Source organism: Astatotilapia calliptera, chromosome 7, assembly GCF_964374335.1.
Source record: "Astatotilapia calliptera chromosome 7, fAstCal68.1, whole genome shotgun sequence".
NCBI lineage: Eukaryota > Metazoa > Chordata > Actinopteri > Cichliformes > Cichlidae > Astatotilapia > Astatotilapia calliptera.
In genome coordinates, this window is record NC_137428.1 from 44,950,373 (window position 1) to 44,966,754 (window position 16,382).

General features: G+C 41.3%; 1 protein-coding gene across 1 annotated transcript; it reads right to left on the minus strand.

Moving 5' to 3' along the window:
* Nucleotides 1-398: 398 nt before the first annotated feature.
* drd4a (dopamine receptor D4a) lies at nt 399-10,751 on the minus strand. Its single transcript, XM_080304546.1, has 4 exons — nt 10,049-10,751; nt 8,517-8,629; nt 4,579-5,168; nt 399-918 (listed from the first exon to the last, which is right to left on the minus strand). Exons 1-4 carry the CDS (start codon nt 10,346-10,348, stop codon nt 713-715), a joined length of 1,209 nt encoding a protein of 402 aa, XP_080160672.1. The 5' UTR covers nt 10,349-10,751; the 3' UTR covers nt 399-712.
* Nucleotides 10,752-16,382: the final 5,631 nt, after the last annotated feature.

Consider the following 16,382-nt stretch of genomic DNA (forward strand, 5'->3'; position numbering starts at 1 on the left):
GGGGGTGTAGTAAGGAAGTTGGGGGGAAGCAGACAGCTCCACAGGAAGAGTCTTTTGTCTCTTCGAGGACTCTGGGAGGTAGCAAGGGAGTGTGAACCTTAAGGTGTGAAACAAGTGTGTACTGCCTTTTGTTCCTGGAGAAGGTATTTAACTGAGAGCCACGTTAGACTCAGTGAGACTCTGCTGACCCTGCCCCGCGGTCATGTGGGTTCTCCACAAGCTTGGTGTTCTCTTCTTTGTGTGTTTGGATTAAAGAACGTTAGCTACCGCTCACCGCTCGTCTGCAGGCTTTATTTAAATGGAAAACTTCCACAACACCCGTCTGCTTCCACCTACATCTTGGATTCATCTGTGCACTCGTCAACATTTTCTCAAGCGGGCCTCAAACTCTGAAAGAGACTATTCTTATTAATGTGTATTTTCAGCAAAAACATTTATTCTGAAAAGACGAGTTTCAACATATAAAATAAGTTGTGTATGGCAAAAATGCTATTGATCCACCTTATAGACTAAGAGAATAGCTTCTTCACATGAAACATGAAGCTCAAACACACTTTGCTGTCATCAAATGTAGAAAAATAAAAACCTCACAGAGGAAGGAAACCATGGCAACATAAACAGACTAAAGACAGTATATAAACAGTCAGCAGCATCTCTTGCAGCTGTTGTGCGTTTAAGAATGGTCCACGGAGCAGCGTCCACTCCGGTAGTTCTATGAGCAACAGCGCTGGAGGACTTTTTTGAAGAAGTTCCTGAACTCAGTGTTGAAGACAGTGTATATGACGGGGTTCAGGGCGCTGTTGACATAGCCCAGCCACGTCACCACGCTCATTAGGGCTGGTGGGATGTGGCACTCTTGACAGCGTGCTCGCATTGTGTGGAGGACAAAGAAAGGAGTCCAGCAGAATAGGAAGGCACCTTTGGGAGAGAAACAGGAATCAGGAGATGAATGCTTCGTCTCTGTGAAATCAATACTTCTGATCCTAAAGAGCAAAAAGTCAGCGTTTACAGAGAAAATACATTTCATTTTAAAGTTAAGCAAAACAGATATCATTCACATATTATGCATATTAACATAGTATTAATATATTTAGTTGTGGACAGAGGTTTACATACATTTGTCATGCACATGAATGTCATGGTAAAATTGGACTAGTGATTTGATTGGACTGGTCTTCTTCCAGGGTGGAAAAACAAGAATTCAGGGTCCAGAAATTTGAATCCACACAGAGTCAAGAGTATACATCCAGGGATAAAAATATATGCATTCGTCCCCACTGATATTTCAATAAGAGAGATTGTTTGGAAGAATTAAACAGGATTTTTTGAGATACAGAATTCACTTCAGTTATTTGACCACACTGACCCATGATAGCAGAACAGATCTCACTGGTGATAGGATTCAAAGGCGACGACTGGATTACAGCAATGGTGTCAGCATTGAGTTTGGTGGTATGGGAAAGTCGAAGTAATGATAAGAATAGATTCTTTGCACACTCAAGAAAGCAAGAAGATGAGTGAAACTTAATGTTTGGACTTAATGTGGACCACTGTCCTGTTGGAATACTCAGTTGTGTCCAAGTTTTAACCATCTACAAGTTTCCAACTTGAGGTGAAGTTGAAGAATTTGGAGGCAGTTCTTCTTCATTACTCTATCCACTTTGTGTATGTACCAGTGCCACTAGCAGCAAAACAGCCTTGGGGCATGATGTTACCACTACCACTCTTGACAATCGTTATAGTGTTCTTAGGTTTTAAAGTCTCACCATTACTCCCTCTTTCACTGGCTAATAGCTCAATATTTGTCTTGTCTAACCATAAAACATTTCTCCAGGAGGCATTTGGCTTGTCTATGTGGGCAGTTGCAAATTTCAGTCAAGCTTGAAAGTCCCAATTTTGGAGCACAGCTTCTTTCTTGGTCAGCACGGTCTCAATTCATCGCAAAGTAAAACTCACTTCCTTGTGGACACTGATGGTAGTGTTCCAGCAGTTTCCAATTCATGACAGGATTGGGTGTTGGTGATTCCTGGATTGTTCCTGAACATCCTTTTCCTATCTTTTGAGGGTGAAAGATTGGGTCTCCTTCGAGACTTTGGCAAAGTGGTGACACATCTGAATAACTTGTACTTGCATACAATTTTTTAAACTGATGATTTTGGAATTTGCAGTTGTTTGGAAATTGATTCATTCAAGAGACCTTCCCAAATTATGTAAATCTACAGTTCTCCTTGTTTGATCTACACTAAGTTTTATGGACTTTCACACTGTTCTGAGTATTAGTTAGTCCAATGAGTGCTTTCAAATAAATCCTTTTTATGCTGGCAAAGAGAAACTACTGGTTTTATTCAATCACAATCACTAACAAGAAATTAGGCCATGATTTTGTCAAGTTAGCAAATTATAGAACCTTCATGACCACTTGTATTATATTTAAGAGAATCTGTGTATATATTTGAGCCTGTATATATTATTTTGACCATGTGTCAATTAAAGAAAATCCTGAATACATTCAAATTTGTGCACCCAAATCTGTTTTTAAGTCATGAAAGATATATGCTGTACAATCATCCCACCCTGGAAAAAGAATAGCTCAAATGATGGACCAAAATGACCATGGCATGCATGCCCATGATGTCTGTATGTCAATTTCTGAACAAAAATGTAGATAATCAAGCTTGTTCAAGTAGAGGAGTATCTCCCCCGCTATATGGCAATTAACCATCAAAGCAGAACAGATCTCAGTCGTGACAGGATTTAGGACAGAATCTCCTGGAATCTAAATGTTGATGACGAGTCACCACAGCAGCAGATGAAGATGGAGATACTGAAGACTGAAAATGCTGTACAGTCTGGTTTAAAGTGGGACACCTGGTTACTTTAACCCACTAAGTGCCCTTCATATCTACCAACTGGGATTGAACACTAAGTCTCATGTTATGATTTTTGGATTTATTCCCAGTATTTGTGTTGTTCTGCATGTTTTGGATCTTTGTCTTGTTAAATAAATGTTTAAACCACCACATTATGGAACCATTGCATCAAAGTAGAAAAAACTAATTACTGTGCATCACTATAACCTCTGGTCACAAAAAGACTATACCAACACTCGCTTTTGTCCACTGAGCCTCTCTGATTAACTAACTCAGTATACATCTTTCTCAGGCTACCTGTACCAAAAATTCATTTTTTTAATTTGGTAAAAATCCACTTAGGACATTGTAACTTAGAGTTTCTTTCTCTCATATTTTCTCTCATTGATCCCATTGATAACGGAGAGCACCTGACCCAAACACAATTTATACCTATTGATAAAACAGTGCTCGCAACGAGCTTTCTAAAAGTATTTTTTCCTTGACTAGTACTGTATAAACCACCTAATATATTTGGATTATATTGCTCAGACTGTCACTTAAACATGAGCCTTACCTGCACACTTAAACATGCACCTGACATGGCCTTAACCAATAATTGGATTTGAGCTTAAGGAGCTGTAAGGATTGGCTGCTGTGTGCTAAAGGAAAGCACTTGTTCGCATTAGGGAGCAAAGCTGGCTGCTATTAATAGACTGACCCCTTTCTAATTGATCTGTTAGTGCCTCGGGATAGGCATCAGAGGTGGCGGTGAAGAGTTCAGGTAGCCGCAGAGCAGAGATGTCTGACATAACAACATTCACTTTAAAGGTTCGCCGACAATCAAATCAACAGCAACAGTTTTAGCAAGAAGGACAAGAAGAAAAATAATGATGGTTGATTGTTTTTCAAATGACAATATATATTTTGAATATCAGTAAGTATGCATACCTTCTTCAATGACCTCATTTAGAGGGGATCAGGCTTTCATGTCAGGATCAGGCTCCTAGACTCTGGAATATCCTGCCACTTGATATTCATACTGCAGGGTCCCTCCAGTCTTTTACATTCCGTCTTAAAATTCACTTTTATACCATTGCTGTTAATTCAAGCTCAGTTTGAGTCCCATCGTGTTTTTTATGTTGTGGTGCCTGTGTTTTAGTTTGTTTTTGTCACATGATATTGTATTTGTTTGATTTCATGTTTTCTTTTATTGTATTTATTTTATGTTATGGTGTTTTGACCTTTCAACACCATTTATATCTTCAAAGTGGGTAAAATTATCCCTGAAATCCAGACTCTACACCAGCCGCAGGGCCCACCTTTAATGTGTGACACTTAAATTGTGCCATTTGTTTGTGTTACATCAGTGTTGTTCTTAGTACAACAAGATTTGCTGCACTTTGGGCTTTTGTAAGCCCAGGGCACGTTCCTAATTCAGCCTTATGTGGTTAGGATGTTACTGAAAACAAGCCCAATGATGTGGATTTCTATAACAGGACTTCTATCAAATATTGCTCTAAAAATATATATATATCTGAAGAACATCAAGGAAAAGTTAAAGTGTTCAATTCCTTGTTTTCCGTTGGCCTGCCTCCTCAGCATTCAGAGTCCAACCAATGCCACAGCAGCGACAGGGCCAATAACAACAGCGAAGGCAGCTTGGTTTTAGATTATAACGTTTTCAGTTAAAATGTCTCCTCAATGCTACTGAAGGAAGTGAACTCACCCACAACGACAGGAAGCACCTTCATAGCCTTCCTCTCGCGGCTGTTGATCTTGGCCCTTTTTCTTCTGCGCGGGTCGTGGTTGAACTTAATCTCTGCAAAACTGACCGCTGGCACAGGGCCGTCTTTGTTCTCTGTTGAGTTCGGGGGCAGGTCTGGGGACTGCAAGGTGGATGCTTCATCGAGAGTATCTGCTGGGTCTCGCTCTATAATGGGAGGCAGCAGAGGTGGCAGCGAAGCCAGAGGAGGCAACGTGGCTGTGGCCTCCTGCAGCTTGCGGCACGCCTGGATGCTGTCCTTCAGCTTGGCTTTACGTGCCTCCTCCCATCGTCGCAGGCCGCGGAACATGCCACAGTACAGCAGCAGCATGATGGGGCAGGGGATGAAGAAGGAGCAGACGGAAGAATACAGAACATAGTCATCATTCTCTAGTTTACATTCCCTCGGATCGCGGCCTGGGACATTGTTGATGCCAAAGATGATTGGCGAGGCTACAGCCAAGGCCAGGATCCAGGTGGCCGACAGCAAAACAACTTGCCGCAGGTCCACATGCTTCCTGTTGTAGTTGAGCGGGATTGACACAGCGATGAACCTGCAAGAGGGGCCAGAAATATGGCATCACAGCCAGCTTAGAGCTGCTACACTAGGTTTAGGTTTTGTTTATGATATATGGTTCTAAGTTGGTACTGATGGTGTTTTGTGTTATTATCCTTATTTCTTGTCCCAGTATGTCCAAAAGCATGCAGTGGTCTTACAGCCACAAAAGAACAAAACCCAGCCAGAGGATTTATTTGTTTTGCAAACCCTATAGCAGAAGAACTAAAACGATTTTTAAAATGTCTCAAGGTGGGCTTGAAGGATTTATCCTCTGGTATCAGAATGCACTGTACATTGTAGTTCTCCACACTCAGAGTGCTCACCACAGGAAGGCTGTCTGCTGCTGAGAACACCTAAAATTGGCATGTACCAATTCCACTGCCATCTTAACAATTCTTTAAGACTGAAGGCAATTTTATCTTTTTATGGAAATAAAATCAAACTAACCTGAATCTTCACACTAGTGCAGAATTTAAGTACTCTTCAAACACTGCAGCCAGTAACTATGTGATTAGTTACAGTTGGGACTGAAAGATGCTGTAGCTGTAGGATGTTTCCAGTTTCATCTTAATCTTTTTTTCTGTTTTGTTTTTACTGTGTAAATAAATAAAACTCTGAAAGAAGCCCCTAGCCCTCTAAAGTGACTCTGTCAAACCAGCTGCTTATCAGGCAGCTTTTTAAAAACTAGAAGAGTTCCTTCTTCAGACCTGAACATTAACAGCAGGTGGACTCTGTGCAGACCTTCAGATTCTGCCTCCTGACCTGCCTCTTGAATTATTCAGACTGTCATCCAGTTAAACCTCTAAACGCTGCTGGCTACTTCAAAAAGCTTCAGATCATCATCATCAGTCCACGTTAACTTCACTGCTCCCCATCAGTCTTTGATGTAATCATATTTTCTGGAGTCAGGACATCAGATTTGAAGAGCATCCTGAATTTTTGTCATCCCTCAACATCGGCTGAGAGTTCGGATAATCTCATGAGACATACTAACAAGCGCCGAGCGAACCTGGCAGTTCATCAGCAGTTGGCTCATCCCTCATTTGGGGATTTAAATTCTTTTGCCTTTTCTGGGGGGTTTTCTTTTGGCGCTTTTACAGGAGTCAGACAAAAGGTCGCCGACATATCAGAACCATCGGACCCTGACAAGCTTTGGATCTGATGGTGTCCCTGAATGTTCCTGAATCATGAGAGGCCAGTTAAAACTCTTGAGTCTTGAGTCTCTACATTAGTTGTGAATCTTTACCTCATTCTTTTCATCAACTGTACAGTTTTTCCTCATATTTTCTCTAGGAGTCCACTCCGGGAATGAACACGTGGAGTTTAAGCCTGTATCTGTTTTTCCAGTATTGTGGTCCAAGCTACAACGGAGTGGCTGTAGTTCAGGAGACAAAGCAGATCATCTACTAATCGGAAGGTTGGTGGTTTGATGGCTATTCCAGTCTGCATGCCAAAGCATACTTCAGCAAGATACTGAACCCCAAGTTGGTCTCTGATGCGTTCATTATATGAATGTGTGTGACTCTCAGTTAACGCTTAAGCACTTAAACATAGAATAGTGTTTGTGTGAATGAGGAATGTTGTATAAAATGCTTTGAGCCCTTCAGTAGAGTAGAATATATAAGATAAATATAAGATCACGTATCATTCATTAGTATCTATCGATGTACTATCTACACAAAAATATTTTGATGGGATACGGAGTCTTGTGACGTCTGTTTGAATTTTCTAGTTGTTTTCTTGATATTTATCTCAACATCTACTTTATAGTTTTGCACAAAATCTAGTCGGGACATTCATAACACCCAGATGATGAGTCATACTCACTCATTTTCTCAGTCATGATCTTTTAATTTTTTTGTACAGAGGATGGATCAACTTGACATGAAAGTCATTTAAACTGGCCAGTAGCATTTCAAAGTGTTTCCTGTGATGTATCTCAAGATGTATGTTTGTATAGATACATTCCTGAGTTCCGAGAGAATGGAGAGTACTAAAATATATCTGATGATCTTTTAACTTTTAATTTCACCACAAGGTTAGAATGTGTGGATTTAAATGAAAAGCTTTACAAAAACTAACATCTTGTTTCCCACAGGATGACCTTCCACTTACCTTGGTGGTTTGTACATTTACTAATGTCACGTTTAATAACTGAATAACTGCGAAGTTAATGAACTGAACTTAGCACTTCTTTAACAGACGAAATGTGTGTAAGCTAATATGGAGAGCATCTTCTAATAGCCTGACAGCACCATCGTTATGAGCAACATGGCAGCTCCCTGAAACCCATCTTAAAGTTCAATCATGCAGATCAGACTAAAAAGATCTCTGGTTCCAGCTGTCTCCATTTATTCTAAGGTCTACTTTTTAGTTAGAGTGTTGAAGAAAAGCTGTTAGGCATTTTAACAGCTTAAAGAGGGGGAATAATTCAGATCCATACTGTTACTAAATGAACGAAATACAAAGGGTTTAAAGTGTCAGACGTCGATGGTTTGTAAGGTGTGGAACATCAGCTGTAATAGGACAACAGACACAGAACAGCCACAGTGCTCTGTGGAAAGTTCAATCCTAATCTGAGCGGCATTCTTGCATCTTTCACAGAACCTACTGCTGTAAAACATATTACAGTATTCACTCCACTAAAAAGTATACATTACTACATTGTAGTAAATGCTGCAGGTATTCTTAGGTACTTTTTGCATTATTTTGACATCAGTAATACTTTAAAAGGCTTTAGGACCCCTGTGGTTTCTGAATTCTTTTTTGTGTTGTCATGGGAGTGTAACAAGAGTGAAGAGTTTTTAGAGTGTAAAAAGCCTAACCTTCCTCTTTTGGAAGGACCTGGCTCCAAGTGGAAAGCTGTGGCAGGTTTCAAATTCCCGTGCTAACCAATGACTGAAGTGACACCTCTTTATGTTCAGTATATGCTGAAAGCCATAAACATAGCAAAACAAAATCTTTTACACAGCTACTGGTCCAGAGCATTTAAACAGGCTGGTGTTAACTGCTGTTCAAAACAGCAATATGTGAACTTCAAGGGAAGAGGCTGTAGATGTATGGTCTTCTTGAAAGCAATATAACTTTCAATGAGACCCAACTGTTCAAGAACAATTTGTAATTGTTCTTAAAATTTTGTTCCAAGAAATTCAGCTAATATTCCTATTGTCAAGATCACTGACCTACTGGCACTTCCTGTATCATCACCACCAGGATGAGATTTTTGTTAAATACCGTCCATCAAGCGAACTGCTGATTGTCTGCTGTTCTCTTGCCGTGCGGCTTCAATGTAAGGGAACAACACAAGATCCTGCTGTGTGTACCTGTACAGGTGAGTACTGACCTGTCAATGCTGATAGCACAGAGATTGAAGATGGAGGCAGTACACAACATAACATCCATCGTCATGAGACCATCACAGATGGTAGTGTTGAGGGTCCATACACCATCCTGGAACTGAGAGGCAGACAAATGCTTGTCGTTTAATGTTTACTCGTACCAAAAATTACCTTGACACACAATCTGAAATCAAAACGGGCCTTCTACTCTACAGTTTCTTTATGATACAAAGTTTGAATGTATGCAATGATTCCTATGATATTTTAGCTTCATATATCAAATACTTTTCAGGCTGTATTTTCAGACCATTTTTTCCACACATTGAAATCAGAGTCAATTGTTGAACAGGAAGTTGAAAACTATTAAAGATAAAAACCTGAACATTTCACTTCCCCTTCTTATCATAAAAATGAATCCGGAGCTGTATTTGTTCTGTAATAAGTATTTGACATATGAAGCTAAAATTTCACAGCAATTATCCTGCCTGTCCAAACTTTGGACCATAAAATTTGTATGCAAATCAGAGATGGTTGAGCATAAAAAGGTCTGAAACTTTGGTGATTTGAGATTTTTTTATAAAGGAACTGCACTCCACCAGCTAAAGGTTGCTGGCAGCCTTTGATATTTCAAAAAATGTTTTTTTCTTTATTTTGTTTTATTACCTTCAAGTCACTGTATGTTCGTGCAGAGTAACGTGCTGAGTTTACTGAGTAAACAGGAAGTTTGACCTGGACTGAACTGTCCTGTCCAGCTTCTTTACCAGGTCATGACCCTGTCAAACCACCACTGACCTTTGCTTCAAACCTGCAGAGCATTGAAAAACATCACTCTGAACTCTGAAGATCAATAAGGAACAATGAAAGGTGGTGATATGTAGTCATTAGAGAATATCTTTGCTGACAAAAGCAGATTTGGGGTGATCGTGATTTTCATAGCTGAAGATCAATTTGTGGATTACACAAACGGTCTCCTGGTTTCTGCATGGGTCTTACTGTTTTTCACCAATTTTAATAACATCGACTGCCTAGTTTGTTAGTTTTTTTGGTTTGTTGCTGTTTAATATTTTATGCAAAATCTATATAATCTTTTACAGAAATAAAACTCAAAGATCAGAAAATGTAAACACGGAATTTCTATTGTGAAAATTGACCTTTTATGTAGCAGCAAAATGTTTTTGGTTTACTTTGGAATTAAATATCTCAAGTCAACCAGCTCCTGTGAATTTCTGTTTGACATGGGTTTTAAAGAGGTAATGGATTCTGCTATTATTAGGGTTTATTCTGCACATTTAATGAACTTTTTAATGCCTTTTCAAATAATTTGTTGGTTGAACGCCATCCAGAACTGCTACTGCAATGACCTGCCATCTGGTGCCCAAAGACTCAGAAAGAGATCCAACAGTTTTTAGGGTCCCTGAATCTAAATACTCCTGTGAGATTAGCAGCCTAAGACATAACTGGAAGCTGTGTCTCTCAGTTATGGGTCCTTCTCAGTTAATTAACATCTCCAAAGACGGTATGTTCCGTCGCATCTCACCTCCGAATAGACGAAGAGCGGCAGCACGAGCACCGCCAACATCAGATCCGCCACTGCCAGACTCACGATGAAGTAGTTGGTGGTGGTTTTCAGTGCCTTTTCGACGAACACACTCAGACACACCATCAAGTTGCCGCAGATGATGACGACGATCAGCAGCACCCCGAAAACCAGGGCAGGCAGGTTGTGCAGTGCCGCGGTCGCTGTCCCCGCCTCCTGCGCTGCGCTCAGGTTTGCCACCATCTGCGCCGCGTCGGTCTGATCCCGTCCGAGCCACAGCAGCGCGGCCAACGGGCTCATGAAGGCCGGGTTGGAGTCCGACTGCCACACTGTAGCCTTATCATGCTGTCACACAGACTCCACTTAGACTGTAGCAGACTGCAGTGACGAGCTCCAGTGCGCACCGTTGCGCCTTTTACGCAAAAATCCTCTGCGTAAAAGCAGATGGACAAAAACACAAGTTGGTATTTACAAAGTTAAACTTTTATTTAAATATTAAAAATATGGTGATGAAGTCAGATTTTTGTCACAAAGAATATTTAGTGATGAAAAAAATCCAGAAGAATACAAATGCAGTTCTTGGCGCATTAAAATCTTCATATCAATAGAAAACTGCTTCTTTCTTTAACGCTGGGAAGATAGCCGAAGGACTCTGGGGTCAGACAGCAGAGAAAGTGTCGTGCCGTGGATTTTTCCAGCTCCCGAGTGTTTGCCTGCAGCCCGCTAGCACAAAGGCCACCGAGGCCAAATTAACCGATTAAAGCCGCTTATCACCTGCGCTTTACGGTGTCCTTCAGCCCTTGAGCTCCAGCAGAAGTTTGTCCATCTGCCTGTTCATCTGCGTGCATGCGTATCACGGAGACGGGGGGAGACAGGAGTGGCCACTGCAAAAAAAAAAAATTATTAATTAATTAATTAAATAAAAATATCCACTGAATTTGACCTCTCTACCTCTATTTGTGCTGTTGGTGCATTTTGGAGCAAGTTTTGATGAAATTAAGTGGAAAAAAATATTCTTTTGTTTCTGATCAGTACAGTTGTAGCATTAGTTTATCACTCAGCATTAATTAGCTCATACACCTTTTGGATACTCCTTGATATTTAGGATTGCTGGCCTTATCTGATAACTAATCTGATCAGTCTGTATCTAAAAGACACACAGAGGGGGAGAGAGAGAGAGAGAGAGAGAGAGAGAGAGAGAGAGAGAGAGAGAGAGAGAGAGAGAGAATCACATTGGGACAACTACAGTGATAATGCCTAGGGTAAGAGTCACCTCTCCTCCATCTTTTTATATACAGTTTGCAGTTTTATACCACAAGAGGCCACTTTCACATTAAAGCCTTGAAGTGTTTTGAACGTTGGGGGAACATTTCTTGCAGTGTTAAGTGAATGAACAAGGTTCAGCTGTGCAACAGGGGCCCAGAGGGTGACAGAAAACTACAGGAATCATCTGCTGCTGTTCAGCATCTGGATTCAGTTCAATCAAAATAATTGATCAGTGAAGGCATTTTATTATTAACAATTTTATTCAGGTTCAATTCAGTACTTAAACTTTACTGTTTTGGTGTTGCTACACAGGGGGGTTCATATTGAGTAAAATGGCGCTGATACACGTTCAGTATTGTGTTGTGGGTACAAGGGCCCCATACATTTATGGGTTGGTTGCAGCTTTCATTTAGTGGAGATATGAAACCCCCACAAACACTCTGTTGCTGTGGCTTGCTTGTTTTTGCTAACAGACTGCTGAGGTGTTACTATGTGATCACTGGTGTATTAGTGTGTTGGCATTAAAAAGTGGGAATGCTTCACAATAGCTGAAGTTGATCACCTGCAACCATGCATTTTAAAAGTTGTCACTGTGTCACTGTGCCTGGAACAGGTGCAAGAACAGATGACAGAGTTATCACTAGTGGTTCAAAAATTCCTTTGTGCAATTTGACAAAAATTAAGTACTGAAAAACAGATGTCCTAATGCAGGTAAATGGTTAAGAAAGCTTCATGGTTTTCAATTTGCACCATTACAGCGTTGTAATCTATTGTTTTTCTTAATTTAATTTGCTCCCTTTAGTTTTTCCTGCACTGTTTATAGTCTGTGATGCTTTTCTGAGAACCGTTTTGTTCTCTACCAACACTAATGACTGCCTAGAATCTCTTCTCATGTCACTTGGGTCTGGAGGTGATAAGGTGAATTTTAATTAGAGGTCTTGCTGTCTACAGTGATGATGGATCAGCTGAGCACTGACGCCATCCAACACTCGGGGGAAGATGATGGGGGAGCAGTGAACACACCTCCTGTCTGTCTCTGGAAAGACTTCAGAAATGTCAATTTTTAATGTAGTTTAGATCAGCTGACCAGCAGCTGTGACCCAGTTTGTTGCTGATTTTTTACTCCAGCTTGCAAAAAGGCATCTTTCCCATACAGTACCATGCAAAAGTCTTGACCCACCCATCATTTCTTTTTATTTTGCATACAAGGAACTTGAGTTTCTTGCAATTTCTTGAGGTCTTGAGCAATAACCTTCAAATATTTTCTTCTCTCTTTTTCAGACCAGTCCTTGTACCTGACCATTTTCTGAGGAATGTCTTCCTTGGTAAGCTACGTAACACGGACCTATAAATCATTCTATTATAAAAAGGGCAATTAACTCAATGGATATACAAGTTTTGTGTCTACTCATAAAAGACATCTCAGCAAAGAACCAATTTTAAATTGTACCTTTAGACACTTTGTTGTTGGTAGCCTGTCACAAAAACACATTTTTCCCCATTTCTTTAGCTGAATCTGTCAAAACCAGTGGACTTGGATAGACTTAAATGCAGGATTCTGAGATCAAAGTTCACAGGTTTACAATAAATGAATCCAAGGAAACAAGGCTTTCATGCAGTGAGGACCAAACCCAGGCAATCAGGCAGATTCACATTTTCACTCCCTCAAACAATCTCTCCAACTTTCTCACCAGAGTTTCTGCACAGAAGAGAGATGCGTAAGTACAAAACACAAAGAGCAAACAGAAGAGGTAAAATGCAGTGCATTCGGAGGCAGACTTTCACTAACAGATCAGTTCAACAATCAGGCAGCAGATGACAAGCGATATGAAACAGAGGATGGAAGCCCAGTAACAGACTCTGGCCCTGAAACACAAGACTAGGATTATGGCACAGACACATACACAGCCACACAAAGTTGTTCCCAGTGACTTAGCTGGGGAGTGTATGCACCACTGACTGATGCTCACATTAAATATAAATTTCAGGTTTCAAATAATGAAGTCGGTGTCTGTAGAGTTAATCCTTGGGGGTGTGATGTCAGTAAAAATAGATATTCTTAATATAGTGATCTTAGGCACAAAGGCTGCCCGCTTGCCCATTGGGTAGGGTGGGGTGTCCAGGTGAGGGAGCAACTGTCCCTGGGTTTTAACAGCACCTTAGTTTTCATACAGTAATACTCATCCTGTACACTTTGTACAGTCACACTCCACAATGCATTAAGATCATAATTCTGATTGCAAAAGCTGCCAGAAACCCCAAAACATTGCCTCTGGTGCCTAACTAAAACCTTTTTGAGGACAGAGTTCTTTAAAGAAACCTCCTCACTTATTGGTAGGTAACACTCAGTACAGGCCAGTGGACCAACCCAGGTGACCCTTTATATTCACTCAAGGGACTTTAAAACTTCAAGAGTTGCTGTAAGTCATTCAAGGATAATGAGAACCATATTATATGAGGCAGAACATCCAGGACTTCTGGGACCTGCTCGAGAACCAATGATGTCTTCTCATGGCCCTAAGGTCGGTAGAGCAGAAAACCTGAATATACTCAAGTGCAAGGAAGAATTAAAAATTGTCACAAAATGTATCCAGCTCTCGTTTTTGTCTTTTAAATAGAATATCAAGACTTTGGTTTGATGAGTGTTCATTAGATGGAAAGCTCTACTAAGAACATAAAACCAGGTTCCTGAACATTCAGCGGTTTTTTTTTTTTTTGTTGTTGTTGTTGTTGTTTTTTAATTAAAGATGTGTTTGTGTTCAGGAGGTGGAGATGATGAAATCAGTGCTCATCAGAAGCCGTCCTCAGAATAATGAAGACAAAATGTTTTCTGTTCTCATCCAGGAAAGTACGAAGCAGCTTTATTTCTCTGAATATGTTTTAATATGCAGCACAGATGATCAGTCCAGCCACCATTTGTTTTTCGTCCTCTGATCACTTAAGGCAATCACATGAGGCTGTGGAACAGATCCAACAGATCCACAGAGGATGCCATCGCCCACGTCCTACACACCACTCTCAGCCACGTGGACAAGAAACAGGGTAACTATGTGCGAATGCTGTTTGTTGATTACAGTTCAGCGTTTAACACAATAGTGCCCTGCAGACTGTTCACAAAGCTGAGGGATCTGGGACTTAACAGCCGTCTGTGTGCATGGGTGTTGGACTTCCTCACTGGCAGAACTCAGGTGGTGAGGGTGGGCAGGTGCTTCTCCAACAGCATCACCATCAACACAGGAGCACCTCAGGGATGTGTCCTCTCGCCACTGCTCTACTCCCTCTACACTTCAGACTGTGTGGCCACTCATGGCTCCAACACCATTGTGAAGTTTGCTGACGACACAGTGGTGTTGGGTGCCATCTCCAACAACGATGAGGCGGCCTACATGGATGAAGTGAAGAATCTGGCATCATGGTGCCAGGACAACCACCTCCAGCTGAACGTCGGCAAGACCAAGGAGCTGGTGGTGGACTTCAGAAGGGGTCAGCACAGAGACTACAAGCCCATTATCATCAATGGAGCTCCAGTGGAGAGGGTGCAGTCCTTCAAGTATCTTGGTGTCCACATCTCCTCAGACCTGACATGGGCTGCCCACATTCAGGTCCAGACCAAAAAGGCTAGGCAGCGCCTGTATCACCTACGACAACTGAGGAAGTTCAGGGTCTCTCCAAAGATCCTCAGGATTTTCTATACAGGCGCTGTGGAGAGCATCCTCACACAGAACATGACATCGTGGTTTGGGAACAGCTGTGTGAAGGACCAAAAAGCTCTCCAGAGAGTGATCCGTACAGCAGAACGCTGCTGCAGGATTGCTCTCCCCCCGCTTCAGGACACCTACACCAGGAGATGCCGGACTAGAGCAGCGCAGATACTGAAGGACCCGTCCCATCCAGGCAACAAACTGTTCCAACTTCTGCAATCTGGTAGAAGGTTCCGCATCTTCCGGGCAAGGACAGAGAGACTCAAGAGGAGCTTCTATCCCCAAGCCATCCGTGCCCTAAACACACACACCCGCCCTCTCACATCATCTATAATTGACTGAGACAGGACTCTTCCAGACACTAAACCAAGGCACAATGTACATTTCAATTCCTTTAATTTTAAATATGTTTATATTGTCTATCCTGTAAAATAGTCAGATATCTATTCATATTAATGTACAGAATTCACCTGCTTGCTGCTACTACTGCACATTCACCCAATGTATATACTAATATATATATATATATATATATATATATATATATATAAATAATGTTCTTCCTCTACACCCCCCCCCCCCCCCCCCCCCCCCAATTTTTTTGCACATGTCGAGGAGCGTGTCAGGCTACATTTCTTGTGTGTTATACTTGTATAACTATGCATGTGACAAATAAAGAACCTTGAACCTTGAACTCATTATTACTGAGTCTCATTGGGACCACCAAATTATTTATTCAGCCAGTCTTACTCGGGTCCCTTTTCCAGAGACCTGAGAAAATCAAACATTCATAATCAAGCAAGCACACACCCAGTACACAGACAAATGAACAAAAGTCAGATAAAAAATAACACAACATAAAACCACCAGTCTTTTGACTAAAAATGCACTTAGGTTTCTTTACCCCTCTGTGAATCCCAGCATTATCACAGTGGAGAGGTTCCTGCATTCCAGGAGCTATGTTGTCCAGGGCAATTTGCCCCTGGTAGGCCCTAGCCAGGATAATGGACCAGTGAGTGGCTGTGGCTCAAGAGCGGGGCACCTACTAATCGGAAGGTTAGTGGTTCGATCCCTGTCTGCTCAAGTCTATGTGCCACATATCCTTGGGCAAGATACCAACCACCAATGCATCCACTGAATGTGTTTGTGTGTGATAGAAAGCACTTGCGTGCAAATTGTGTAAAATGCTTCAAGTGCTCAGAGTAGAAAAGCGCCATATAAGAATCAATCGCTGTGAAGGAAAACCTGAAGGACTCGGATAAAATAGGAAGCAGGAACTACAAAGAGACACAAGGACAGAAGCATGTAAACGATGAATAAAAATCAATGGAACTACAGGAATCTGCTTCCACACATTTGTCATCAAT